Source organism: Melospiza melodia, chromosome 5, assembly GCF_035770615.1.
Source record: "Melospiza melodia melodia isolate bMelMel2 chromosome 5, bMelMel2.pri, whole genome shotgun sequence".
In the NCBI taxonomy this organism is placed as follows: domain Eukaryota; kingdom Metazoa; phylum Chordata; class Aves; order Passeriformes; family Passerellidae; genus Melospiza; species Melospiza melodia.
In genome coordinates this window covers 77,294,457-77,322,119 of record NC_086198.1, presented here as the reverse complement: position 1 = coordinate 77,322,119, position 27,663 = coordinate 77,294,457, and the positions used below count along the sequence as shown (strand labels likewise).

At 41.6% G+C, this 27,663-nt stretch overlaps 2 protein-coding genes across 2 annotated transcripts in view; one reads left to right on the top strand and one right to left on the bottom strand.

Annotated features, from left to right (window-relative positions):
• LETM1 (leucine zipper and EF-hand containing transmembrane protein 1) overlaps positions 1–9,187 on the bottom strand; it is a 28,191-nt gene extending 19,004 nt beyond the window's left edge. The window contains exons 1-3 of the mRNA XM_063157528.1: positions 9,094–9,187; positions 5,049–5,106; positions 1,457–1,913 (exon numbers count right to left, since the gene is read on the bottom strand). Of these exons, the coding sequence (XP_063013598.1) occupies positions 1,457–1,913; positions 5,049–5,106; positions 9,094–9,172 (594 nt within the window). The 5' untranslated portion in view covers positions 9,173–9,187. The remainder of the gene's footprint in view (positions 1–1,456; positions 1,914–5,048; positions 5,107–9,093) is intronic.
• Positions 9,188–9,291: 104 nt separating this feature from the next.
• NSD2 (nuclear receptor binding SET domain protein 2) overlaps positions 9,292–27,663 on the top strand; it is a 99,708-nt gene continuing 81,336 nt past the window's right edge. The window contains exons 1-2 of the mRNA XM_063157523.1: positions 9,292–9,331; positions 10,138–10,272. The gene's annotated coding sequence lies outside the window, so the exon portion shown is untranslated. The remainder of the gene's footprint in view (positions 9,332–10,137; positions 10,273–27,663) is intronic.

The following is a 27,663-nucleotide window of genomic DNA, read 5'->3' as shown; positions in this document are numbered from 1 at the left end:
GGATCAGCTGCCAAGCACTCTCTTGTAGCAGCCAAGAAAGATGGCAGAACTGAAGCAGAACTAAAGGCAGAACTGAAGATGCTGAGACCACGGAGCAGAGGAGTCTGATAGGAAACCACTCCCACCCAGGGACAAAAACAGCTACAGGTGCCTGTAACAATTTTTGCTACTTGTCTAACCTTGTGAACTTAGGAAGAATTTTCATACAGCATTTAAGATGTGATGGGTGATGGGTTTTAATTACACACCAATTTGTTCAAACGTGACCAACTTTGATCAGGAAATGATAAAAACAATGAGTATTTATAACACTTGTATTTTTGATCATTTACTGGAAGTTTTGAGGGCAGAGATGCGAACTCAGCACACTGTGTGTGCAGGTGTACAAACTGCAGAGAGCCACACTGCCCACAGGCAGCACTGAGCACTTTGCCCCAGAGCACACACACCTTCTGCTCTCCAGCTCTTCTTCTGGAACATCTTTCCAGTAACAGCTGAAATGCTTTTTTTTATAAAGGGAGGAAGACAGACTTGAATTTTTAATCTATATAAACTGCTTAAACAGCTTGTCCTTAAAAACAGTAAAATGAGAACTGTCAAATCAGCATATTTGATATTTTGCCAATGAACTGAAGTTGAATATCAATGTATTCTTTACAAAAAAAAAAAAAAGAAATTAATGATACCAGCTTAATATTTTGCAGTCTTTTTATAAATGAACTCACATCCAATGTTTTTAAATACCCATATAATTTTCCATTCTAATTAAATACACCTATTTCATCTAAAACCTGAAATTACTATTGAAATACATATATATTATCCAAATTTGAAAGCAATCACATTTTGCACTCCAATTTCATTTCCCTTTTCTTTAAAATTATCAGTTGCATTTTTAGTTTCATAAATGTAAGCAACATGCCATAAATAAAGGAAATATATCTGGGCTAAAATTATTTCAGATACATTTATAACTGAGATAGCACATCATCAATCATGCATTTCAGCCTGCAGCTTTTAGCCCATTCAAAAGAACCCCATTAAGCAATAAATGGGAACTGAACTGGCAAAGATATAACCTTTACTAGCAGTGTTTACTAGGAGTGTTTCCAACTATTTTTCCAGCTGGAGTGAAAAAGCAGAGAAAATTACTGTATATGGCACATGGCTGGGAACTTGAGAACAAACCCCAATTGCTGCCCCTGTGACAAAACAGAATTGTACACATCTGCTGTTCCAACAAGAAAACAACAAATTTGTCTTCAATAATGGGGAGCATAGAAAAAAAGTTTTGGGGTAATACCCAAAAATTTTAGCGTCCACATAGTGAAGAGGAAGGAAACACACCAAGGAATTTTAATTCTAGGAACAGAAGACAACAAAAAGCAGTAACTCAGTTCTAACAAGCAGAGCAATCACCGAGGACACCCAGAGGAAGGTGGTCTGTTCTCAGTACCTGTCTCCGCTCCCGACGAGTCAAAGTGTTCCCGTGCAGGATTCTCCAGAGCATCCTCGCAGCTATTTTGGTGTCAATCCACAGCAAGCGAAACCCGTGGTAATAGTGCTTCAGTTCATCCACAACCCTCTGCCCAAGAGATTTCTTTACAACTTCCACTTCTGTTGGACTATATACAGGACCTCCTTCTTCCAGCTTCTTGTTTTTGTCCTTTAAGGACTTGAGTGACTTTTCAACTATGGAGTCATCTTGAAGGGGACGTGAAGAATGCCACCACCTAACTGGAAGGTACTGGGGCCCTAAAACACCCAGGGATGCTAGTGGCGTCCATGAGCCAGAGGAGCTCGTGAGAGTGAAGTGCATTTGCTCAGATCCTTTAGTCCAACAACAAAAGTGAGCTTTTTTGGAGTAGGCGTAAACAGGAGGGACACTAGTGCAATATTTAAAGTGTACAGTCCTTCAAAAGAAAAAAGCATTCAAGAATTAGCAACAGATCATCAGCTATTTCTAGACATATATTTGCACAGATATAGATATTTATGTATTTATAAACCATGAAATTTGAGAAATATCTACTGCATATTTAACGGAAAAATAATTTTTGATTATTAAAACTAATGTCTATACATGAAAAGAACATGTGGCTTTACTTCATTACAAGAAAAAAACTAACCTGCAGGGAATTTTCCATTATACGACTTTGAAAAGGTAGTTTATTTCACTCCAATTAAATAAACAGCAGCCATCACATATGCTTTCCATTTATAAAGCTACACTTGAAAACTAATTGTAATTTCATAAAACTAAATGTAAAGTCATAAGTAACATGAAGTCCCTTCTATTACTTCTCCTGTTTGTGCAAAACAGTCAAGACAAAATGTAAGTTGTATACTTGGGATAGGTGCTGAGTCAGAGAATTAGTAGCAGAGGAATCCTATTTCATTTGAGTTCCTCTCTTACTACCTCCATGCATCCAGTTTTCCTTATTCAGCAGAACCTTTTGCAAAAACTTCCATCACAGGACTGATCTGGGACAGAAAGAACCAACACTTTTCTACCTTGTTCAGAAGTTTGTTCTTTTCTTTAATTAAATGTAAACTGAAGTTAGCAGGGAAGCACTGCTTAAACACCATTAACACCCCTTATATACACAGAAGAACCACTCATTATATGCAGGTAGGATTGTACATGCTTTTAATAAAAAGATGGGACAAAAATAAAATAGTAGATAAAATATTTCGTATAAATGAGTTCCATTTAGTGTCCCTCAAACTAAAATAGCAGCAGTAAGACTTCTACAGGAGAGAACTGACTGAGGTGTTTTCTTCATGGAGCCAGTGAAAAACAAAATCCACGAATGCAAAATCAGAATGTGATTTTGTCTTCAGTCAATGAACAGAAAATAGGTTCAAGTGGCTTTACAGGTCTCAGTAACATTTTAAAGAAAAAAATGTTTATCATACACTTAAAAGTGCTAGCCTCACTCAATTTTCAGACAGAAACACTTTTTAAATTTAATTATTACGACCTCAGCAGAGTTTTAATTTACTTTAATGGTTCTGTCTACCCAATGTTATTCAAATAGAGCTTTGTACAAAAAAAAAATTACTAAATTATTACTTTTTAAAGACACACTATTTTCTAGTTTAAACTGAAGTTTTAGCATCTGACCATTCAGTGGTCAGACAACTGCTGGAACATATACAGCTACACAGAACAGCCTCTTGGCTAGCTGAAAACCACATCATTACACAGATATTAACTAATAAGAATTACAGTTTAATTACTTTAGGAAAATAAGCTACATATTCAAAACCAGATTAAAACACCTGCATAAATCAATCCACCCTGACTCCAAGGCATCTCCCAAAAGCAGAGCTCCAGGCCTACAAGCCAAGTTCCACCTACATACATTGACACTCTTCTGCATGGAGAGGGGAAGAAAGCTCTGACAGCAGAACTGGTTCTGAGTCTGCAGGGAACAAAAATATTGCAAGAAATGTGCCTCTCTGAGCACACTTTCATAAGAAGGATGTCAGACACACAATTCCTGTCCCACCTGTCCTCAGTACTTATCACTGGAGTCTCCTGCATTCAGATCTGTGTCATGTGGAGAGGGGGCATTAGTTTGTTATATTTTAAGTGACATCATGATATTAATAGCAGCTTTGGTTAGGGAAAAAAAACCCAAATAAACCAACAACAAAAAAAAACAAACAAACTCAAACCAAAACAAACCCCACCCCAAACCTTCTCAATAGAATAAGATTTTCTGTTCCAATATTCTGCTGCTCATTTCATCACAGAATCATAGAATGGTTTGGGTTGGAAGGGACATGAAGATCACACAGTTCCAAGCCCCCTGCTAGTGGAAGGCAGAGATTACTTCCACTATACCAGGTTGCTCAGAGCCCCATCCAGCCTGGCCTTGAACACTTCCAGGGATGGAGCATCCACAAATTCTCTGGGCAACCTGTTTCAGTGCCTCACCAGCACAGAGCAAAGAATTTCTTCCTTATATCTAATCCAAACCTACGTTCTTTCATTTTAAAGCTATTCTCCCTCACCTTGTCACTCCATTCCATTGACAAAAGTCCCTCTCCAGCTCCCCTGTAACCCCTTTAGGTACTGGAAGGTGCTGTAAGCCTTCTCTGGAGCCTTCTCTTCTCCCCAAATTTCTCAGTCTTCATAGGAGAGGTGCTCCAGCCTAACAGATTTAAAACCTTAATTTTCCAGCTTCCCGAGAGAGGTCTCATACACTAACATACTAAAAATAAATATTTTAAAAGGTTTTATGTATTTAAAAAAATTAATCATCATTAATTCTACAGCAAGTGATGTAGAAGTAACATCACTAAAAAAGAATTGGTTTGTTTTGTATTAGAGGGTTGTGTCTAGGGACACATCCTTGTGTTAAAATGAAAACTCAGGAAATCAAAGAATAGATCCTGTATCCTGAGCAGTTAGTTTATAAATACAGAACAGAACCAGTATTTTAACATTCCAAGGAAAGGCATTAGGAAATTCTTCTCTACAAGTATGCTTTGTGAGCCAATTCAGGAACAGAGAATGAATTCTGCCAATATTCAACTCCTTCAGCTCCATAAGGGCACACAACAGCTGGATTTGTTTTCAGAAGAGGACACCATCATCCAAGGCTGCAACATACAATAAACTCCTTTCTTTGGTTTATCAGAGATCCCACTCAGATGCTCTGCAATCTTATCTGTCAACTGTGATTTTCAACTAGCTGCAACTGAATGTTTACACTGTGGAACTCCATGGAGAAAGTGTGCAAGAAGCTCATCAGATCCCATTATGACACCTGGAATCACCCAAGACAAACACTAATATACTACTGCTTTCACATTAAAAGTGAAACAAAAAGGGAGGAAGTGGGCAAAAGGGAGAAAATTTCACTTTCTTTTTCCCACACACAACCAACCAGGTGAAGAGAGTAATACTCAGACTTCCTTTAATCTGTCATTAACACAAACTGGAGCTAACATTCTAGTACTTTGTCTAGATTTAAACCTACATTCCCTGACAGTATACTAACTGATAGTTCAGAAAAATGTTCATATTTACTCACATTTTGTTTGCCAGCCTCAGGGATGTGCAGCTAAGACACGCCCGATCTCCCAAGTTACCTAGAAAAATACCAATAATTAGCACCAATTCTGAAATTCAGGAAGACATTTATCCATGTAGCGAACTGCACACAAATATATGTGTGAAAAGATTAATCTTTGCATAGAAATGACTACGTTTGAAAGCACAAAAAAGATGTTGCTTAACATTCAGAGTTGAATACTGTAGATGCGTGAGGTTGGTTTCCTCTTGTTCAACTGTCTCAAGACAGGTTTCCAAGTCCCTCAGGCAAGAAATTGTATTGCAGTGGAAATTCACTGAAAGCAAATGTAATTTTTTAACAGCTCTATGACAACATAGTATCAGACGATCCAAATGGAGCCCCTGCCAAGTGTTTCGGATTAAAATGGCTTTTTGGTTTTAAGCAAAACAAATAAAACACAAGCAGGAACCTAAAGAGACTTCACTAGAGAGGCGGAAGCACAACACCATTTCAATACATTGCTGCCCATTTTGATTAGCACCTGGTAAAAATAGCTCTACCCTATGATCTCTCTGCACAGGATACAAATTGTCTTGAAGGGAGGGGTGAGAGCCTGACCCAAAGCATGTGAAAACACTGTATCCCTCAACATGAACTTTATTTGAAACACTACCTCAGGATCAGTCCTAATAGTAGCTAATAAAGTCCCTACAAGCGAGCACCCTCTATCCAGCTACACAGACAAACAGCATCCATTCTGGAAATAAATTGAGAAGATCCTCAAATCATGAATCCTCTAAGTCACGTGCTGCAGTAAATGGCCATGTCTGAAAGTCTTCCAACCACAGAAGAAGCATAAACCACATAAAATGCTAGTAGTCTACAATCACTGAAAGTCATCCCTGATTTCACTAGAAAGGAATTCATCTTCCTAAAGCAACCTAAAAAAATAAATCTTGTATTAAGACCTTGCTACAGTAACTCAATAGGTAGCTACCACCAAGACCAAAAAGACTTCTGGACAGATCATAAAAAAAAAAAAATACAAACAAGCAAGACTTCCAACGTGTTGATGCTTTTTGGCCAATCTTTCCAGAATTCACTGTAACCTAAGTAAAACTGGAAGGCTGGATAGAGTAGGCATACTGTGGTTTGCTTCTCCTATCTGGAACCTACCATTTCTGGTCAATCCTAAGAGCCAGCAGGATACAAAGGTTATTTTAGAGATCCGTGGTACCCTTTCCCACCACCAAAGACAAGAAGTGGCCTATGACAGAACATAAAGTAGACACCTGTATCACCTGTGAGACACCTATGAGAAAACACAGCTCCCAGTGCTGATGGCCAAAAGCCCTCCCCAACAAAATACCCTAATTATTAGGAAAACGAGATGCTGCCAAAATCAGATGGGATAATTGGAAGGTATAGAAGATAAGTGAACTTATCTGAAGAAAATCTTTATAATCAAGGGATGTCCCATGCTAAGTAGGCTCTGAAGAAATTACAGCAAAAGCTGTGGTATTACTAAGTCAAAGGATTTACCCACATCAAGTGAGTAAACACACACTGTCATGGCAAGTAGAGCCAGGGAAGAACTGTCTATTTCTGGCTCAAAAAGCAACCCCTGAGAATCTGTGAGGCACTCTTCAATATTCTCCACTATTTACAGAAAGAACAGTAGCTACATAACAACCCAAGAGGCCAACCCAGAAGGACATCCCTGACCTCAAGGAGCAGCTGAGCAAAGCAGAGAAGTGCTCAGTGTCTGGAGGGATAAGTGACAGCACAGTAATCTGTGTCACCCGGGTGCCAGGAAACCCACAAAGCCTGACGTGCCTAAAGCAAGGGTCCTGCTAGGAAAGGACATTGCCTGCTATGGACAGTGCCCCTAGAACTAGGGGGGATGATCTGGAACTCAGCTGGCTTGGAGTTTCTCAGATAAAACTCCACAGCAGCAAGACACTTTCACTTCACTTACCTTCTTTCCAACCAGGCTCATTAAATGTTAAGGGAGGGGTCAAAGAACAAAATTCCAAGGTTACCATAAGAAAACATCCTGAGCTTCTTGCTGTACAGCAGGTTCAGAGTGAACAGGCTAACAGAAAATGTTAATTCCAACTTTGCCAGTTCTGGCCAGAGCTCTTTAGGTTTTGCAGCGTCTCTTATAACCATACACCTATGAGTAAACCAGCCCTGAAATAAAAGATATACTTCCTTCAAAAAGGGGCAAAGTCCATAATCCTTGCTTCTGGGATAATACAGACCTCCAAAAGCATCTGAACAAGGTGAACGTTGCTCAACACTGCTTATTTAAGAAACCTGCACTGGTTTAGTAAGAAAGAAGGGCAGTAGTGCCAGAGAAGCTGTATGTTAACATGTTCCTCGTGGAAAAGTAGTCCATGAGGAACACGTTAACTTTGGAAACTTCATGTGAAACTTCATACTTGAATTTAATGAAGCATGAAACCCAAAGTTTTTAATGTAGAATAGCCATACTGTTACTGTGTTTAGAATTTTTAAAAATAAAATGCTATCATGAAGTAATTCCCTAGAGAAGTATAAGCTTGCAGTACTTAACAGTCTGATCTTCACAGGAATAACGTTTAGGATTCTTAGAAGCACTTAGCTTTAACTTAATCTTAGACTACTTACACGTAAAGCAAAGAAGATGAGCTAAGTAAAGCAAAACAATACAAAAAAAAATACAGCATACAAGAATGTGTTAATAGATTAACACCCCAAATAAAAGTATTAATTGTATCATAACCACAGTGCACCACAGCACATCAATTATTTGATTCTATCATAGCATTTCAGCTTAGGTTGTCTAAGATTTATAATAACCAAAATTGCAGCAATCATTAGCAGTACTTTTTATGCTATGCCACAAGAATAATCAAAGCTCCCATCTAATTTGAAGGTACATGGATGTGATTTTTCCCCATTTTAAATAAACTGGGTGGTTAGGATACCTCAGGTTTGTGTTCAGGACACTGTCCAGGCTTAACCTAAATAAATGACTCTACAACAGCAGCTCACAGAACCCACCAGTCAGAGGAAGATACCACACTTGAGTGACTATAGGTAACCAAGAGAACAGCTGTTCTTTGCAATGAACAAGCATCCCTGCAGCTCATCAGGTCTGCCTGGATGTACAGCTGCCCTGCTCTCAGTGACAGCACTCCCATGACAAGTCAGGGCTCTGTGTCAGAGACAGGCAATTCCTCGCTCACCCCCTGCCATTCCAGCCCAGGGCCCTGTGTCAGTGACAGGCAATTCCTCGCTCACCCCCTGCCATTCCAGCCCAGGGCCCTCCCTGTGTCAGTCCCCTGCCATTCTAGCCCAGGGCCCTCCCTGTGTCAGTCCCCTGCCATTCCAGCCCAGGATGCAAAGAGCAGCCACAGGGCCTGAGTACCTCACAAGTTATCAGTTGTTTAATTTTGTTGCCACAAAGCTTCACCAACCAGATATTTAAACTGCCAAATTATCTTCATTATTAATCAGTATCACACGATACGCTTCCTTTTTATTTTCCTAAGCTTCCAAAGCCATTTGGAAAGAGGCAAATTCATATTTCGTCCCTAACACAGACTAAGAAAACACCCCCTTGGGCTTTCATAGAGAGAAGAAGCACATGACCAGTGACAGCCCCACTTCACACCCAAGCCGCGTCCAGAGCAAGGCAAGCAGGACCGAGAAGTAGTATGTAACGCGTTCCTGCACTTTAACAAAAAGCACGTGTGTTTTTCCCTTCCCAAACCAGCCGGCATTTCGGAGACACGCGTGTCCCACTGCCCTTAGGGTAACTCATCCCCTCCAACCACGCTGCCGCGGAAGCACATGCGAAGAGGCCGCAGCAGCCGCCAAGCGTGGGCCGGCCCGGGAGCAGCGCCAGCCCGGACGGATAGAGCGGCGGGGACTCGGCCGCGGCCCTTCCCTCCCGCAGCAGCCTCTCCGCCCACGCCCGGAGCCCCCCGACGCCTCCGGCCGCTCTCCCTCCCCGTTGCCCTCCCGGCCAGGCCCGGTGGGCCGGAGCAGGCGGGCGGCCCGCGGGGAGCCTCACCGGGCCGTGGCGGGCGGCGCAGCGCTCGGGGCAGGCGGCAGGCGCGCCGCCCGCAGCTCTGCAGCAGCATGGACGCCATAGCGGCGCTCGGAGGGCGGGCGGGCGGCTCCGGCCCCGCTCCTGTCCCGCCACCCGGGCCGCGGCGATCCTCACACGCCCAGCAGCGCCTGGGAGCCGCGTTCCTCCGGCACCGCCCCGCGGCGCCGGGCACGTCGGGAGCCGTAGTCCGGAGCGCACGGTGAGAGCGGCGGTGGCGCCGGGCGGCGGGGATGGCGTCACCGAGGGGCGGGCGCGGCTGCGGCTCTGCCCCACGGCCGCCCGAGGAGAGCTGCGATGGGCACCGGGGACTGTCTCTGTGGCGGGGTTTCTTTCCCCGAGCGTGGCTCGCTCGCACGCCACGGTCCCGCCAGGCCGGGAAGGCCACAGGCCGTGCCCGCTGTGAAGGGCGGGCGCCCGTGCCTCACGGAGCCGCCCAGAGCGCCGTGGCCACACATAACCCCGGCGCAAAGTGCAGCGCTCCGGCAGCGCCCCGTGCTCTCCTCTTTGGCAGGGTTGGATCGGGTGATGCCCTGAGGTCCCTCCCCGCCCTCTCGGCCCGGTGATCCCGCGCTGGGCGCGGCCGTGGGCCCGCACGCCAAGGCTGGCGGCTGCGTTCTGCTGCACACACGTGTGTTGCTTGTGGGTCTCGGGGTGTGGCAGAAAAAAATGGCTTTCTGGTGGAGCTGTGATGGTTTTTAATAGGAAATAGCACATAAATCGGTCAGTTGTCACATGTGCCACGCTAGTGCTGGTTAATAGTTGGACTACAAGCAGTATGATATTCTTCACGTGCTAGTCGAGTCCTGGCCAGCAGTAGGATCTCTTATCAAATATTTCAGTAGTCAATTAATGCAGTATTATGTTGTACTGTCTTTATTTTTAACTGTATTGGTAGATGCAGTGAATAACAAGAATCAAACTGCAGAAATCATAATTTAATCTGAGAACAGTGACATTTTACAAACTGTACGTGAGGTTTGGGTGCTAATGCCTTCCTTGTTCCAGAAAAAATGGGGGAAAAGCTGCTGGGACTGTGTGTGGACAAGATGGCTGCCAGCCCTGCCAACAAGATGGCTGCCCCAAGGACAGGGCTCCAGGGGGACAAGGGAGCTGTGGGATCAGACCTCTCCTGCCTCACAGGTAACTCACAACACCAGGCACTAGGTCACCTCTACACCTCTTCAATCCCAAAGAAAATACATGGTACTTAACCTTACACATAAGGGGTAACAGAAGCGTTCAGGTTTGACCTAAAACGTGACTGAAAACAGTGTTTCATAGCAATAAAAAGCAAGTGAGTTTGCAGTTTATCTGTTCATGCTTAGGACTAGGCAAATGCAGGAAATTAGTTAGTAATTTTATGGAGCTCTTTTATGTATTTAAAGAAGAGGCTCAGGGTTTCTCCAAAGTACAAAAAAATTTAGATGAAATTTATATTACTTTTATTTTTAAATTCAAAAGTATTCATGAAGATGGACTATGAAATTGTCTGGATATAAAAAAAAAATCACAATGCTTTTCTCGCTATGGCTATAGAAATGCTAGTGTTGTTCACGTTTAGTGATCATTAAAAAATTAATGGGTATTACTATTTATATACTTATTAGAGCTGCTTTTAAATTGTTAGGCTCTCAAATGCACTGCAAGATTTTTAGTCAGCTGTATTTGTTTTCCAAGTATTTAAATATGTTCCGCATTTAAATGGTTAAAATTGTTTAAAATGTGCAACTTGGCAATAGTGTTTTACGTTAATGGCATAAAAAAACCAAACAAACAACATCTTCCCAATCTGCACATCTCTCACTAGACTGCGTTTATATCTTTCTCTTGTTATTCTTTTTTTCTCTCTGGTTGGCTGATAACAAAACCAAATGAAATGGGGCAACTAATGGCAGTTCCTCTAACAAAGCTGCTTAATTATGTAGAAACATTATATGAAGCCTATACAAGAAGAATAATATGCTCTGAAGTCATTAAACTATTGACAAGAGGTTTCAGACAGCAAACAGATGATTACAGAGGTCTCAATACATTTATGCAGACAAGTAACCAGCCTTTCAATAGTTTCATTAAATTCATTAGTATTCAGAGTAGCAGACAATGTAGATGCATGGGTCTTTTCAGAGCTGAATTCGTTATGTTTTTGTACAGTCTTTTGTTCCAGATTTGTTTATACCTGGAAGTTACAGGGTTTGCTATTGTATATGAAAAGGATTGATTATACACTCTATGAAAATTTCCCAAATAGATACAGTTTAAAAATACTAATTGTTTGTGTTCATTTACCAAGCATTGTGAAGTAATGCTTGGGGAAAGACTGAGAATTTAGAATTTTCAAGTATTTGTACAAATTGCTCCCACAGGAGAACGCTGAGTGACTGTAGGTGGCACATGGGCCTTCCACAGGAGTCAGTTTTTGTTTTAAAGAAAAACATCTTCTACTGCAGCCAGAGCAACAGCCCAGCAGCTCACAGAGAAAACACCTCTCCCCAGAATAAAACATGATACCTCATTGTTACTAGGGTTTTGGGGTTCTGTATAAAAAAAATCAACGGCTACACAGCCATTTTAGACCTGGTTCTTAAAGCAGTCATGTTGTCTGGAAAAGTTGTCAGCCATCTTGCTGAAAAATCTGTTTTCCAGCAGGAACAGGATGAAAGAGACTAAAAGGAAGAAATACAAAGCCTTCTTTCTTGATGGATATAATAGGGATCTGAGAATCATTAAAATAAATGTAATATTTGAACAAAACGAAGATTACTATTTCATGTTAAATATTTCTTTTTGCCTGGATATTAAATAGAAGCAAAAGCAAGGTAGGAATTGTCTAAGCCAATTCAAAACAACTTCCAAATATAAGGACATTTTGATGTTTTTTATAGGCTGTGTGAATACTGAAATGTATTTTATTGCTGTGTGAGCAGAGCCCAGTGATATCACAGAGGCAGGACTGTTTCACTTGTCTGAGAGAGGTATGATGCATAAGACCTATAAAAGCACAGAACAACCCTAGGGCTCTGCAGTGCCTGCATAGACATGACAAAGGAGCAGATGAATCTGTAATTCTTACTGAGGCAGTTTAGAAATCTGTCTAGAAATTGGCGGGCAAGTGTTTATATGAACGAGGAGGAGAACTGTAAGTTGGTCACCCCTTCCCTGAAGACAGGGCCCAGGAAGCTCTCCTAGATCCTGTTGATGTTTTTGAGGATTGGTGGCAGCTCCCCCCACTCCCAGCTTGAGGTGCCCTGTAGCCCGTGACAGTGGCTGTGTGACAGTACCGAATCTGTGACACTGCTGCCAGGGACACAGACACAGACACGGGCTGGGTTCCCCGCTACACGCGGGGACACACGGAGCTGGCAGGAAGGGCCGGGGGATGGGATTCAGGAGGGGGAGGGGGGCAGTGTTTGGTGCTCTGGCTGTAAGCGGGAGGAGGTGGAGGCGTAATTAACATCTGATGAGCTGGGAGGCACCTTTGCCATTTCACTGCTGCAACATCGTGTTTGTGTACACAGCGTGACTCAATAAGCTACGTTCAGTACAGGTCCATAGACAGTCCTTCAGAGTAGAATTGTGTTTTTAGGCTGTAGGATCTGTTTCCATGGCAACCCCCAGGTTGTCTCCCTGAATAGGTTTAACAATACGGGATTAACCTCATCTTTATTCACCAGTGTTCAGCGTAAATGTGAAGAAAGGAGGGAAAAAGACATTACTGTGTAGCAACTTGCATTAAGTTTCTATTCCAGGGAGAAAGGCAACAGATTATTAGTAGTTTTTTAAAGAAAATACTTCCATTCATGATCAGGGATTTTTAGGAGAGATTCATGGGATACTGAAGCCTGTTGCTCTGTCAATGTTACACCCAAAGGTAAAAGTTCAAGTGGTGGCTGGATTACAGATTTGCTGTATGTACATCCAGGTCACAAGTTCACTTCTGTCTGTAAATGTGCCAAAACCAAGCAGCACTGGCTACACATTAGCACAGAAACAGGCTGCCCTGGGTACCTTTGCAAACACTGCCCTGAAGAACCACACAGAGAGTGCCTGGATGGAAATAATATGCTTCAGTCATTCCCCTTCAAGGATAATTAACTACCTGCTCAAATTCAAGTCAAAAAGTGGTATTTTAAAAGATTGCTTAAGCATGACCCGAATTAGCAACACAAAATGTCATACAAATAATGTATTAGGTTGTCATTAGTTAAATTTGGCATGCAGGTGGGCCAAGAGCACAGCTGGGGGAGCAGAAACAGGTAATTTTGAAAATCTTTCCAAATTGAGGGAAAAGCATTTGCAGCTCAGAATGAAAACCACCGAGGTTCTCCCTTTTCCCAGCAGATGGAGCTTATGTGAAACAGGAGAAGCTGCACAAAGAGAGACTGGAGCACTGGAGGAACACATGGGGAGAAAGCCACGAGGTTCTGGCCAAGGCAGGATCAAGCAGAGGGAGGGCAGGCAGTGTTCAGGCTACATGCACAACCAAAAAAAACCCTGAATGTAGCTATAAAAAGCAAATTGATTTAGAGAAATGAGAAATACAGAGGGAGAGGAAAAAGGAGTCTGTAGTGTTACAAACATGCCTGTTGGCTCCAGCTGATATGAGAAAGACAGATTTTGCTGCAAAATCATCGGTGCTGTATTTAAGTAACCTGTTGTGCCTCCAAATGAATCAGTTTGATTTTATGAATGACAGGATTAAAAACTAAGCATTTAGAGTTATTCTTGGTCTCCAGGATTTTTTAGGCTGTAGGGTTTGCAAGTTCCTGTCTGTAATCAGAAACGCAGAAAGCCAACAATTTTATGTCATTATCTGCCTCTCAGAGTTAGGTCTTTAAGAAAACACCAAATGTTGTATTATTGTCAATAAAAGCCCTAAATCTGCCACCACTGCTTTTATGCATCCATCAAGAAACAAAACAAGAAATGCATGTGACTGGGGAGGCTCTCCTCCACCCCGTCCCAGATTTTGTAGACCTGGTCCTGCACTTCTTGTATATCACAAAATTCTTGGTAAAGTCAAGCAGTGTTATAGGAGTACTGGAAAGACAGGAGGTCCCTGCAAAACAGATGCCTTTCAGTTGGGTCCATTAAAGAAATACCATTTTAGGAGCATTTTTACCTTTGTATTCTAAAAAGGAGAAAAAGTGCTACTTCCAAGGGCTGTTTTAATGGCAGCAATGTAACTTTCTTTAGCAGTTTTGCAAGGCTGAGGCTCCTTACAGTAAGTACTGGTTTGGTGGGGAGCAGGTTACAGCCAGCACATGCACACAGCTGTATATGACTTGGTGCAGGCAAAATGCAACATTGTCCCATTGTCCCCCAGGCATATTCGTGTTTTCTCTACCTCAGGGGAGGTGAGCAGAGCTAAGCAGTTCCGTTAAAAGAGCAAATGAAAAATATTGGAGATGGATATGTTCATTTGCTGAAGCCTGATGCTTAAAATTCCTGTGTAGAATTTAGCCCCCTCGGGCCTCTGCTGTCGTTACCTCTTTCTTGCTGGTTTTGCTGATGATCTTATCAGTCCTGGCTCATATTTTCCCTTACAGTCAGGCTGAATAACCCTACCAGAAAGTGTCTTTCCAACCTTTGAATTCACTCTCTCTTATTTACCTTTCACCTTTAAACCTTCTACCTTTCATAATAACAGATCTCACACTTTTCCATCCTGTTCTCCTTGACCTGACTGACACTCCTATCTTCCACGCTGCCGTACAATGACCTCCCCATTCCAGCACGCAAGCCCACAGCCCCTCCTTTATTCAAGTCAAAGAGCTGCTTTTCTCAAGAGGCCTCCCCACAGAGATAATGAAAAGCAGATTAAGAGATTTAAAAAAGGAGTTGGTTCCTTTGGAATGGTCAGTGCACTTTCCCTTTCTACAACCATGCTCTCTACTGTAAATTTTCCAAATCAGTGTTTGTCTAGATCTCTGTGCCTTGACCTCAGCAGGACCTAAGCTATTGGCCCCCAATTCTACAGATGCAAATGCATGCCATGACCCTTTGCTATCAGAGACATTCACACAGAGTGGTAAAGGATCAGTGCAGTTATGTACTTGTAACATCAAATCCTGTTTCTTGCCAGATAGCATCATAAAAGTCTTGGATGGAGATAAAAATGAACATTTTAGTCTTTGTTTTTGTGAGACAGAAAGAATGGTGACCTCCAAGTCAGGTGAAGTGGCAGCTCTGTTGACAAGACTTGATTTGTAGCTATATGAGAATCTTGAGGGGAAATACCTGCTAAAATGTGATGTGAAGCTATAGAAAAACAAAAAAGAGCCATCAGCACAAGTACATCCCAGTGGTGCTTTGCCAGTATCCTGCCTTTTTCTTGTGTGGCTGAATTTCAGGCACCAGAAACAGAAGACGCTTTGTCTGGGCTTTCCCATGTAATCAGCAATCTCTCTCCTGCCTGTCTTAGGCCTCTATTCACTTTATTATTATTATAGTATCCCCTAGAGACAGACTTGGGAGGCATTCACCCCCAAACATCCTGTTACCTTTAAGCAATTAGGTATTTTCTCAGTAACACATTATATGCTTTAATCCTGTTGCATGTGTGTACAAAGCGTGGCTAGCAAGTCGTGTATGTAAGAAAATACCAGTTGACGTAAGAGAGCTTTGCCATTGGATTTGATCAGTATCCAGGGGAAGTAAAAACCCCCAAAGCAGGCACTCTCCTCTGAAAGCAATTTCAAGAGGGAATTTTGTGTACAAACTGAAGGCTTATCTGGGGTCTGCAGATATCTAGGAGTTCATCAGCTGGATAGAGTAACAGGAGCTCATTGGGACTAATCTGTGCAGCAGGTAAAAGTGAGCCGTCCAGCCCGCTCATCAGTCAGGGTGGCAAGCCTCACACTCATTCCTATATGACACATATCAATCATTTTCTTTTCTAATCACTAATCCAGCATCTGAAAAAGGAAATATGCCCAACAGATATCAACAAAAAGCTGGCTTAGCCAGCAGAGCTTCCCTGTTGTGCCAAGGGAACAACCTTCTCCCCTCTGCGAGGCCTCTCCTCGCAAGGAACAGACATCTAACTCTCCCTGAAGCCTCTTTCAGCGTGCCAGCTGGGAATCAGGGCCCTGGGCACAATCCCAGCACCTGTGCCTAGTTTTCTTACAGAGCACAGCCAGCTGCTCTGCTAGGTCTGCAAATGTCCTGTATACCCTATTTCTTTTCTGTGGATTGCTTTGGATAAGCAATGCGAATGTGTTGCTTATATTTGGATTTTGCAAATTCATTGCTTTACATTAACCTTAACCTGATTTGTTTAACGATCATATCAGGCTACTCATAAATAAAGTCATGCCATGTTTTTAATAATTATTAAACCAGAGTTATTGAACGAGTAGTCCTCAGAACCTCCTGTAGTATTTTTGAGGGAATTTGAAGGTAAGCAGGATGTAACCACAGGCCACTTTGGAAACTATGACATGGAGGAGTTTGTGAGGAAGAAGTGTTTTTGATGGCTGGTGTTTGTCAGCAAACTTTTCTGGCATTGCACATGGTAGCAGAGACTGTATTTGACCCTGAGGGTTCACAGCATTAGATAATTGGTTTGGCTCTTACTTAGTTCATGGCATGCTAGACTAGTCATTTCTATCTGTGACACCAAACTATCAACTGCAAACTTCCTGTGTGGAAATAATTATGCATCTTTTCCAAGTTCACAGTATGTCCTTCTGTTTCCAACAGTTCTTATGCAGAAAGGCAAGGTTAGAGTTAAGACCACTTGCATTTCTAATAGCTTTACTCTGAAAAGCCTTCATATAATTCAAAGATCCTAGTATCAGTGGAGCCAGAGTGGGGTTAGAATTCTGTTCTGCAACAGGAAGGGGACTTACAGAGGTCTGGAAAATAATGAAGGTGGGAGGAAAGTGAATAAAAAATGGTTATTATTGCTGCTCATAATGCCATATTAATTAAACCAGTTTATCTGGAAGTAGGGTTTAAAAAAGAACAGAAGGGAATATATTTTCATATAAACTCATTGTCACAGGATGTTGTCAAAATATAAATAAATAGGTTCAACAAGAAAATAGATACACTCAAGGGAGCTAGACTTAATGAAGTCCCTGACACATGCTTGTCTGGTGTCCTCTTTGGAAATTAGGAAATCCCTAAACTACTGATTTTTAGAAGCATGAATGACACAAATGGGTAGGAGCTACTTTTCCTATAATCTGTTTCCAATTCTAAGCATCCATTACTACTTCCTTTCTTGGTTTCCCTTGAGGAAAGGACATGCCTAAGCCTGCTTTGAATGTTAAAAGCTTCCTCTGTTCTGCACAAATAGAGGTGAGAGTAAGAGACCATAGATGATTACCCATGGGCAGCTAATAACGCTGTGAGACACAAGTCCTCACCTGGAACCACGGAGGAGTTTGAGGTGGACCAAAGGGTGCCTGCCAGGGGGTCTCCAGCCCTTGACTGAGTTGTGCGTGGCTCTCCCCATGCTGGGGGCCGATGGCAGTGTAGTCCCAACAAGCACTGCCCTCTTTCTGCCACCCTTAAACTCCACGTGTTCCTCTCACCAACAGAACAAACAGGTTAATAAAGGTGGGGATTTTTTGTGTAGATATATAGTGAAAGCCAGGTCAGGAAGGGAAGAGATCTCAGTGTGCTTGGTAACTTACACAGAATGAAACTCTACCAAGGAAAGGAACATGAAGCTTCTCTTGCTTTCTTACCACAGGGTTTCCCCTTTGCACTTTACCAAGTCCAACTTCTGCCATAATCCCCCTGGCAACAAGTTACAGTCGATCTCCCTCTAGTGGGTAATTAATTACCCATAAAAGCCACAGCAAGACTGAGATGTGTTAAAAATCTGCCTTGCACTTGCCTTCCTTCATCTCCTTTCTTCAGCTGGCTTTCTTATTTCATCTGTGATGTTCCTCACACATGCATTATGTGTTTTCTTCATGCCTTCCCTGAACTTTGTATCTGCTCCTTCTCCGTTCTTGTGCTCTGTGAGGAGTTGGGCTGTTTGAGGGGTTTCTGTTTGACTTTGATGTAAGTGGAAATGAAAGTAAAGAAGCCCCAAAGAATGAATTTAAATTTAAATATTCTAGAGATTAGTGGTGTTTGCACAGAGGCCTGTGTGCAACCCCCAATGTGTTGAAGGCTTCAAAATCTGGGAAAAAGAAAATCATAAGACCTACCTTAAGTTTGTAATTTATTTTTTTTATCAGGAGTCAGTCAAAGGAAATTTACATTTGGGTTTTCTTATCCTTAAAGTTGATTTATTTGAGTTGAAAATCTTCTGCATTCTGCTTAGTAGTTTCTTCCCCCTGAATTTGTTGTTCCATTACCACAACTATTAACAGCAAAATACATAAGCCAGCTGTGTTCAATCAGAAGTTAGCTCTCTAACAGCAAGTTAACTACCAAAGAGTATTCCCAGAGCAGAGCTGACATTAATTGAGAAGGATAGTGCTCTGAAATATGTGGAGACAAGATGCTATAGAAATTGATTTAACCAGACCATGCCTTTTGTGTATGGAACTGTATTTCTCTCCTTGCAGAGCATATAGGCTGGATACTATGGCTGTTACTGCATTTAGATTAATGGAAATATATTAGGGATGATTCTCAAAGGTATCTCCTTTCTCTGACTACTCTGGGGTTTCTTGTGTGTGTGTGTGGTAAAGCACATTTCAAACAAAAAGATGAAGAAGTCAATATTGTCCAAATGAAAAATGACAGATCTGGTTGAAAGAAATTTTTAGGACAGGCTTTGATAATATATTCCTCCAGTGATAGAAGGCATCATATTAATCATTATATGTTACCTTTCTGTTTAAAACTGTGAATTATCTAACTAAACCAACATGAAATACAATGTGCAACAATCCAAGTATTTTTCAGGTTCCTGGAGGCACTGACCTTTTCTCAAATCACTGTGGTAAATGGTGTTCCACTAAAATCACTAATTAGAACCCCAGGAATCTTTATTATGGCAAACTTAGGTATCACAAAGCAAATGAATAAAATGAAGATAAACTGGAATTTTACTGAAGCAAAGTAAGATCACATATTATTTATTGTGAGCAAATTCTGTGCCTAGAAACACCTATGCAATCCATATATTTACATTATTTTGTGAAACAGCATCATACAAAAATAATTGTTCTATACAGCACATTAGGATTATCAAGTTGTTTTACTAACATGGGTATAAAAAATATTGTAGCTTTTGCTCCCTTCATAACTGAGTTGTCAGTATAACTAATTTCATTTCACTGTAATAAAGATGAAATGAATTCCAATCCTGCTCCTATATCAGTTACAATATAATTTTATTCAGCTGAGACATTTCATAAACCTGCTGAAGGTAAGAATTGCAGACAGTGCTGAGGCAGGATGTGGAGGCAGGGAAGAGGTACTGCAGAAGAAATTTACAGGTTTTGTCTTCACAGCTTTCCTTGCAGTGATGTACAGGACAAAAAGAATTCAGTGACTATCAGCTTTCAAGAGCAGCTTGTAGAGCTGACAGTAAGAGAATGTTCTTTTGCATTCAAATGGAGTACATTTGTTCTAGAATTTATTAAGACACTGTAAACAAAGAAACTAACAGTGCCACATCCTGTTCTTTATTTAGGTTGGATGAGGGCTTCATTTGGCATCATGGAAACTAGAATGACTACCCTGGGCTAAACCAAAGGCCTGTGAGTCCCTTTATCCAATCTCTGCTCATAGTCAGAAATGAGTGTTTAAGGAAGGAGTATGAGGAATAGGGTGAGCATAGAGCATTGCTGCCTGCAGCAGTGACTTGTATTTCATTGCTGCTGATAAACACACAGAGAACAGAGTCTGGGGGTGTGAGCACAGAGCTGGGAGCTGTGAATTCACTGTTTCAGTCCTGCCTCTGTCACCAAGGTTACTTGTGCATCGCTGTGTCCCAGCTCATGTGTGCTGGTGGCAAACCTGCCGCCAAGCCTCTGCACTGCAGAGGCACACACAGGCCATGCTCACGTAGCCACACTGACATTCAGGCTGGTTTTGATCAAGTCTGGTATTATGGAGAGATTTTTCCTTCCTAATGAGCTGCTTAACATCTGTCATTGTTTCCTGAAGAGCTGCATAATATCCCAGAGCCCTTCTTGTTGTGCCCCTTTATCTCTTCCCTATTCCGTCTGGCTCCTCTGTTTTTCACATGGTTATCATCACTGGCCTTTGTGGTCCTTGGGCTTTGTCCTAAGCTTATCATCCCTCAGTTCCTACAATCAGGAGCAGCAGGCTCAGTGCAAGGTAAAAACTGTGCAAATATTTTCCCTGTGTAGCCCAAGTCCAGGTCAATCCATCAGGTAGCATGGAGAGGCCAACTCTTTCACATGTTCCTGCTGAAGCTGCCAATAAAACGGTGATGCTGTTAGATTTCCAGTAAAACCAGAAAGATCATGTTGAAGGCACCTCCTTAAAAACTCCTATTAAAAATTTTGGTTAAAAGCTATGTTTCACATTGCTTCAGGGCTACCTGCAATTCCCAGCATGATGGATGATCCTGAATGGATCCTCAGACATTGAAACCATCAGCTGCAGGCCCCCTTCTGGTGAGTTCACAGTTTCATCATTGCTTCTGGAAGTCTGTCACCTCCTCCACAGCCATCGTTGCCACCTCCACTGGTCTACCATCCCTTCAGAAACACCAAGTGGAGGAGGACTGCAAGCCCCACACTCAGGGCACTACCCAGAACATCACAATGCAGGCAGGTAAATAAGGAGTTGTCAGAATTCCCTTTTCCATTTTTAACCTTCCAGTGTAGAACCTTTACCAGTGTGATACTATTGGGGGTTTCTACAAGCTGACTGAAGCTGCTGGATTGAAGGCCAGGTTTGAGGAACTTCTCCCCAGATCCTTGCACCTCAAGTTGAGCAGAACCCTGGAGAGCTCCTCCTCCTCCCTGTGGCCTCCAGCTGCACTTCTGCACAGGGCAGGGGCACACAGGAACTGGAGGAAGCCACATGGAAATCAGGGCTGAGTGGTAACCAAATATGTCTGACCCAGGGGGAAACTGGTGGGGGTGCAGAGCTAGGGAAGGGAGCAAATAGACTGGAATGTACAGGCCCCTGGAATATTGGCATGTCAGTGGAGGGCTGTGTATAGTAAATAAATAGAGATATGCATGTTTTAGCAATTTCCCCAGGGTAAAGTGAGTGGGAGTGTGTTCAAAGAGTAGTATTTGCTTTATACTGTCCTGTTCAATATATACATTAGGAAGTACATATAGGGTGTATGTTTGATCAAGGAATTTAGACAATAACCTGAGTAATTGGCAGCATACACCAAATCCCATTAGTCTGATCCCAACGCCAAGTTCCTTCTCAGTATTGCAATTCTGCAAGCAATTAAAATGGCTACTTAGCTACATTATGTTATTACAAGCAACATCACTTGTCAAGTATTTTAAGTAGGAAAAATGATGTTAGTTATTGTGCATTACCACCCAGGTAAAAATCACACCCCTGTGTTAAGCATGCACAACAATATACCATTAACCTGTTTAACATGATAGCATGAAAGAGTGGTGTGTAAAATGTAAAATGCTTTTACATTTCTACTGCAAATCCTCTGTTATTACTTTGCACATTAAATTTTTTTTCTGCTATAAAGAGGATTCAATGATTTTGCAAACCAGTCTCATCCCTAGACTGCTATAATTTTACAATTTCAAGGCTTTTCAACTCAGACCCTTGCATATATGTCATGTATCGCATTGCAGATTTCATCCAATAGTCGAAAATGTACTCTCAATGCAGTATCATCTTATCAGTATTCTAGCACCATAAGCCTTCTCACTGCAAGCAGGGGACTGTTCATTACAATGAAACTGAAAATGGAATAACTGAAGGATTGATTTATATGACCTTCACTCAGGAATGTTCTAATTCTGACATAATCTCTCTGACTGAAATCCTAAACACTGTATAATTTTGATTTATTACCCTTAAAAGAAGGAGCCTGGATCTATAGATAACAGAATACCTGGCATGAAAAAGAATGGTGCAAAAGCTCAGGAAGACTGCAAGAAAATGCAGATTGATCATGTGACTTTACTCCAAACATTGTCTCAGCCAGCAAATCCATGAACGGAGCTGAAAGCAAGTGGAAAAACATTATGTGGATGTTTTCACAAATCCACTCTGTCACTCGGAAATCTCTCATGATTATATACATTTTATAGCAAAGATAAGAGCATGTTAGTAAGTTCAAGCATGAAACAGTCTGTTTACTAAAGGCTGCAGGGAATGTTTATTAAACCAGCTAATTTATGGCAAAACAGGGCCAGAACTTGATATACTCCACAAAAAGCTGCTTTACCAGGCAGCTGTTTCCCTCCCACACTGAGAGTGTAACCCACTCCGTGCTGCTCTGTCCTCACATCTGCTGCCATGGGAGCCAGGAGAAGGCTTGTAAGGGTGTGAGGGCATGTTGGACCTGACTGCTCACAGGTAAAAGCTAGAGCAGCCCTACAGTGTGCTGCTTAAAATTAACAGCTGATATCTTTAAAGCAAAGCAGCTGGATCTAAATCAAATAGAATCTTCTTAAATTGAAAGGTGAATCAGGCTGGTTGTCACTTGGTTTTTTTTGGTGAGGTAAAGTGAGTAGTTAGAAGAAGGAGCAGGTAGAAACTATTCACAACAAGCTGGTTGATAAATGCACATTAAAAGCCCACTGAACACAGTCCTAATGCCCTGCAGGAACTGAAATCAACAGGTCAATTTAAAGCAGACTAACAAAAGAAATCTGCCCTCCACCCGTTCCTTTTTTCTGTTCTTAATATTTGGTGAAATGAATGCTTGCCTCCTTTCCTCCCACACACTCAGCTCACAGTTCCCACTTAGCCATTTCCCAGTCCTATTTTATACATATCTTTATCTTATCATGCTTCTCCTGCAAATCCTTCTCCTCTAGAGCACTTACATCCTCTTCTTTCATAAAATTCACCTTTTACAAGTGGTACCTAATCAGTCTTACTTTGTCCTAGCCAGGAAATGGAGCGGTTTATTTTAGAAAAAAATTATTGTTATTCAGTGAATTTTGTGGCTAGTATGAATGACTTTATTCTACCAGATGGTAGACTCCTCTATGCAGGAACATTTGTCTGCTTCACTGTACTGCACAATGCATATTATTCTCACCTATGAATGGGCCTGTTCCTTATTACTACCAAAGATCAAACATTACACAATTCCTCCAGTATGGAGCTACAATCTGAGCTACAGCTACTGCAGCCACTGTAAAAGCACTACAGCCTCAGAATGATTATTCCTTCCTTCCTGAATACGTTAGAGGCGCTATACCAGGAACTAAATTTGTGCTTAGGGATAGCAGGAAGTGCCTGATTCTTTTTATGTACTGGCAGAAAAGGAGGGGGAAAAAAGGAGAAAAAAAGGGAAAGGGAGGAGATGAAAAAGAGAAGAGAAAATAATAAAAAGAAAAAAGAGAGGTTTGGGTGGAATAATATTTAGGACATTTATTCCCTGAACTATATATGGACAATTTTCAAAGTAAGACAATAAAGCATTTATATCAAAAACTCTGTTCTACTAGAATGACATAAAGCCTTGTAAGTGGCAGACAAAAGAGAAAACCATGAATATTATTTCTGTAATCAATTAGCATATCAACCTGTAGTAATACAATACAGATAATATTTGATTCTTTGGACTAGAAAATGTAACATAAAGCCCAGTTCTGCAAACCAATCCTGGCATACTTGATTTTCAGCATGAGCTGTTTATTGAATTCTCAAATGAATGTATTTATCATTAGGAAAATCAAAATACCAGAGGAAGTAATATAGTCTTAGATTTCCCAATGGTGAATTAATTAGTGGAGTCAATTCTGCCCTCAGCCTGGTATCTCATCCACCAGACAACACTCACTTCCCACTGTAACAACAGATGATTGTAAAAGCTTAACAGTGTTTTGCCAGTGCTGGTAAAGCTGATAGGGATGGGAGTGAAGGTCAGCTTGGTATCTTCTTCAACCAATGGCAAACTATTCAGTTTGAGAGGTTAAGAACTACTTTATTAGGATGATTATCATTACCCTCAACAACAACTATAAAAAGCTCCAAGTCAAATGGTTCTGACTCACTTGTTGAAGGGTAATGCCATCTGTGGAGGAAATTTGGGTATGGGCTGTCACCAGTGGCTAATCCCCCTGGAACAGGTGCACAGCAGTTTGCCAGTCCCACATCACAGCAGGGCTGGGAGCCAGGGCATCCAGCTCACAAAGTAGATGCCCACTGGAAAGGAGGTGGAACAAAAGAAGAAAGGGCCTGTCTTCATGTTTCTCCCAAGCAGTTTCCACTAATTTTGGTGACTAGAAAAATTTGGAAGCCATTCTCTACCCAGTGTGCATCAGCAGTAATACCCTGCTTGTCCTTCCTCTCTAGTGATCTCTCCTGGGCCACTGCAGCGGCTCTGGAGTGAAATATTTTCAGGCAGTATGTTTGCAATTGTAAATTCAACAGATTCTCTATAAACCAGTAACAATATAAAGTATTTTAAAACAAAATGTGTAAGTACCAAATCAGTCCAACATGACTAAGGTCAAAAAGCATTTGTTGAGGGCAATCAGGACAGAAGGCAGAAATATTCCAAAGTTGCCTTTTGAGTGAATGAAGAAGGAATACAGACTCAAAAGCTCAACTCTGGCAGACGCTGAACTCGCTGTCATTTGATCTGCAGTAGCACTTGGGTGTCTGAGTAGGCCTGCTGAAACAGAAGGAAACCTTTCCCAGAGACTATTCAGCTAGTCCAGACTGGTAGCTTTTGAGGAAAAGAAAAACATCTTCTTACATTTTAAGGAATATAAATAAAATAACATAGTCTTTTCACTGAATAAGATACACCTGTTAAAATTACATATTGCAAAGTTAGAACGGGCCTTATAATCAGACCTGCACTAGACAGACAAAAAGACTTCTTAAAGGAATTTTTTTAATCTGTAATACAACACACCTTTCAATATAATATTTCAGTCCAATTAAAATTATTCTATTAATGGAGAGTCTACCATAGTTTTATTATTATTACAATTCATTGTAAACTTATTGTATTAATTACTAACCTGAGCTGTATAATATGTAAATACTAGTAATTATTAAACTTGAAAACAATGCAAAAAAATACAGCAAAAAAGAGGAAAATGAAGCTGATTAAATGTCTGGTTCCCATTGATTGCCAGTAGCTGCTAGTGTTAAATTAAGAGGTTATTTTATTGTCCCCTACAGCCAACCTCAGCCATGCTCCATTCAATAACTAATAAATTATGTCTTTGAGTTAGTAATAATTACAATAAAAATATTCCCCATTTTCTGGCATGCTGTGTTTATTTTAGGATATTAACACAGCAATCCAAATACAACACGTAAAACTCCCTCAGGGTTTTCTGTCTCACATCCCAGACCTTCTGTTTCTTTATAAGCTTTAACAGCCACAGTTAGAAGAGATATAAATAGTCTGAAGCACAAGAGAATCTCTCTTCCCTGACAGAATCTTTATTTACAAGCTCTACAAACCTTAGCAGGTCAAACAGTCCCTTGCTGGCAGGTTAATAAGGCCCACCTTACAAATAAACCCACCAGTGAACTCCACAGGGCCTACATAAATCCACAGTGCTTGCAACAAGATTTTCTCCCTAGGAATCATATTGAGATGAGATGCTTATAGTTCAAAAGGGGGTCATCTTTCAAACTCCAGAGTCCTTGGCTGCCTGGCATACACACAGGAGTGTGCAAAAGATTTGCAAAAAGCACAGCTCTTACCTTCAGAAGGTATCATTATTTAACATTTGTATTTCAGTATTGCTTACAGGATACCCACATGCTGAGGCCTCCTCTGCTGGTTCCATATGAACATGTAAGGCTTGTCAGTCTCTGCCCTTTGGACTTTTTAAAGGGCAAGTATAGTTGGGTCATAAATCTTTAAAATTATTCAAGACTTAGCATACAATTAATTTGCCTACAATGCCATGGAAAGAAAATTAATAAATATGATAACTGGTTATTTAAACCAACCTAGAAAGTATTATCAGATGCCAAAGTAGGTTTTTTTATGAATATTGACAATTATCAAAGTGGAATTCCATTCTGAGTCCTAAACTGTTTGAACATAACTCTTGGGTAAATGTTTCCCATTTAATCAATGACTTCTTTATGTTCTTTCCTGAATCAGCTAGGCCCAGCAACTGTCCAAGTGTGGCATATCCACAAACTTCTGATGAGGCCCACTCACTATGTTTATATTGCATTGTGAAAAGCATCTCCAAAGCATCCATCAGATTTCTGTTTGCTGTTCATACAGTCAGCACAGTGGTAAATTCTGAGCACACACCTCATCATTTACTAGGATGGCACCAGGCAGATGAAGGCAGACAATGGATCATAGCTGGGCACCAGAAGCTCTCTGGCTCAAAGCACTAAAGCAGAACTCCTGATGCACTCATGAAGGGAGCTGAATTTCCTTTGCACAGCTGGCTGAGAACTGCAGGAATGCCTGAGCTGATTCACAAACAGATCTATGCCCCAGCCTTAGAGGTGGCAAAGGAAATCAGGAAGGGCAATGTGCAGCTGGAGAGGCAGCCTGTGTGCACTGGGCAGGGATCACAGGTCCCACTCTAATGACCATTGAACATCTGATGAAGTTCTTTAATTTACTCTGAGGGACATTTCCAGATCAGGCCTACAGGCCTGCCTGTAAAAATCCTTCAGGACAGGTTACAGGCACATCAGGGAGCACATAAAAAAGGCTTGCAGCTCTTTGTTCCTGCAGATCTACAGTGCACTGGACAAGAGTCCCCACAGGCACTGGGCATTCCAGCTGTATTAGGGCATTCATGATTGGGGCTGCAGACTACTTATGGATAAATACAGCTATTTGCCAGAGTCATTCCAATACAAGTCAAATGTAACAGTTTTACTAGTGTAGGTGCAGTAAGGAACACATGTAGAACATATATTTAAGATGGTATGTTGTGGCAGAGCACTTGGTTGCCCTTTGAAGGCCTTGAATGTCTTCTGTTGAAGGCTTTGAATGTCAGATTACCAGAGAGAATGCTCAGTTTCAGGATCCTGGTACTGCAGCTCTTGGTGATGTTATCAGTGGTGTACTTTTACTAAGAGGCAAAAGTACCTCTTCTGTGGGTACTTTTGGGGTGAGACAGAAGTTGGGGCTTTGAATCACAGACCCCTTGATTCTGAATGCCATTTAAGTGCCTATCACATCCTGTGGAACCAGTGCAAACAGCCTTGAAGAACCAGCTCAGACCCAGCAGATGCACATAACATCAGCCCTTCAGCAAGCACTACATGCCCAGTTGCTGTAGCAATTGCAAAAGGGGGAGTGTTCAACTCCCAGTGGTTTGTGTCCATGGGAATGATGCTATTCTTAGCACAGTGGTACTACAGCCCTGCCCAGCTTCAGTGTGAGACAACAGAGAGTGGGTGAATCTTCATGCAGACAGTGTCCTACACCCTGGCCAAGCTCAGCACCTTTCTCCTCTGCTGGGTACA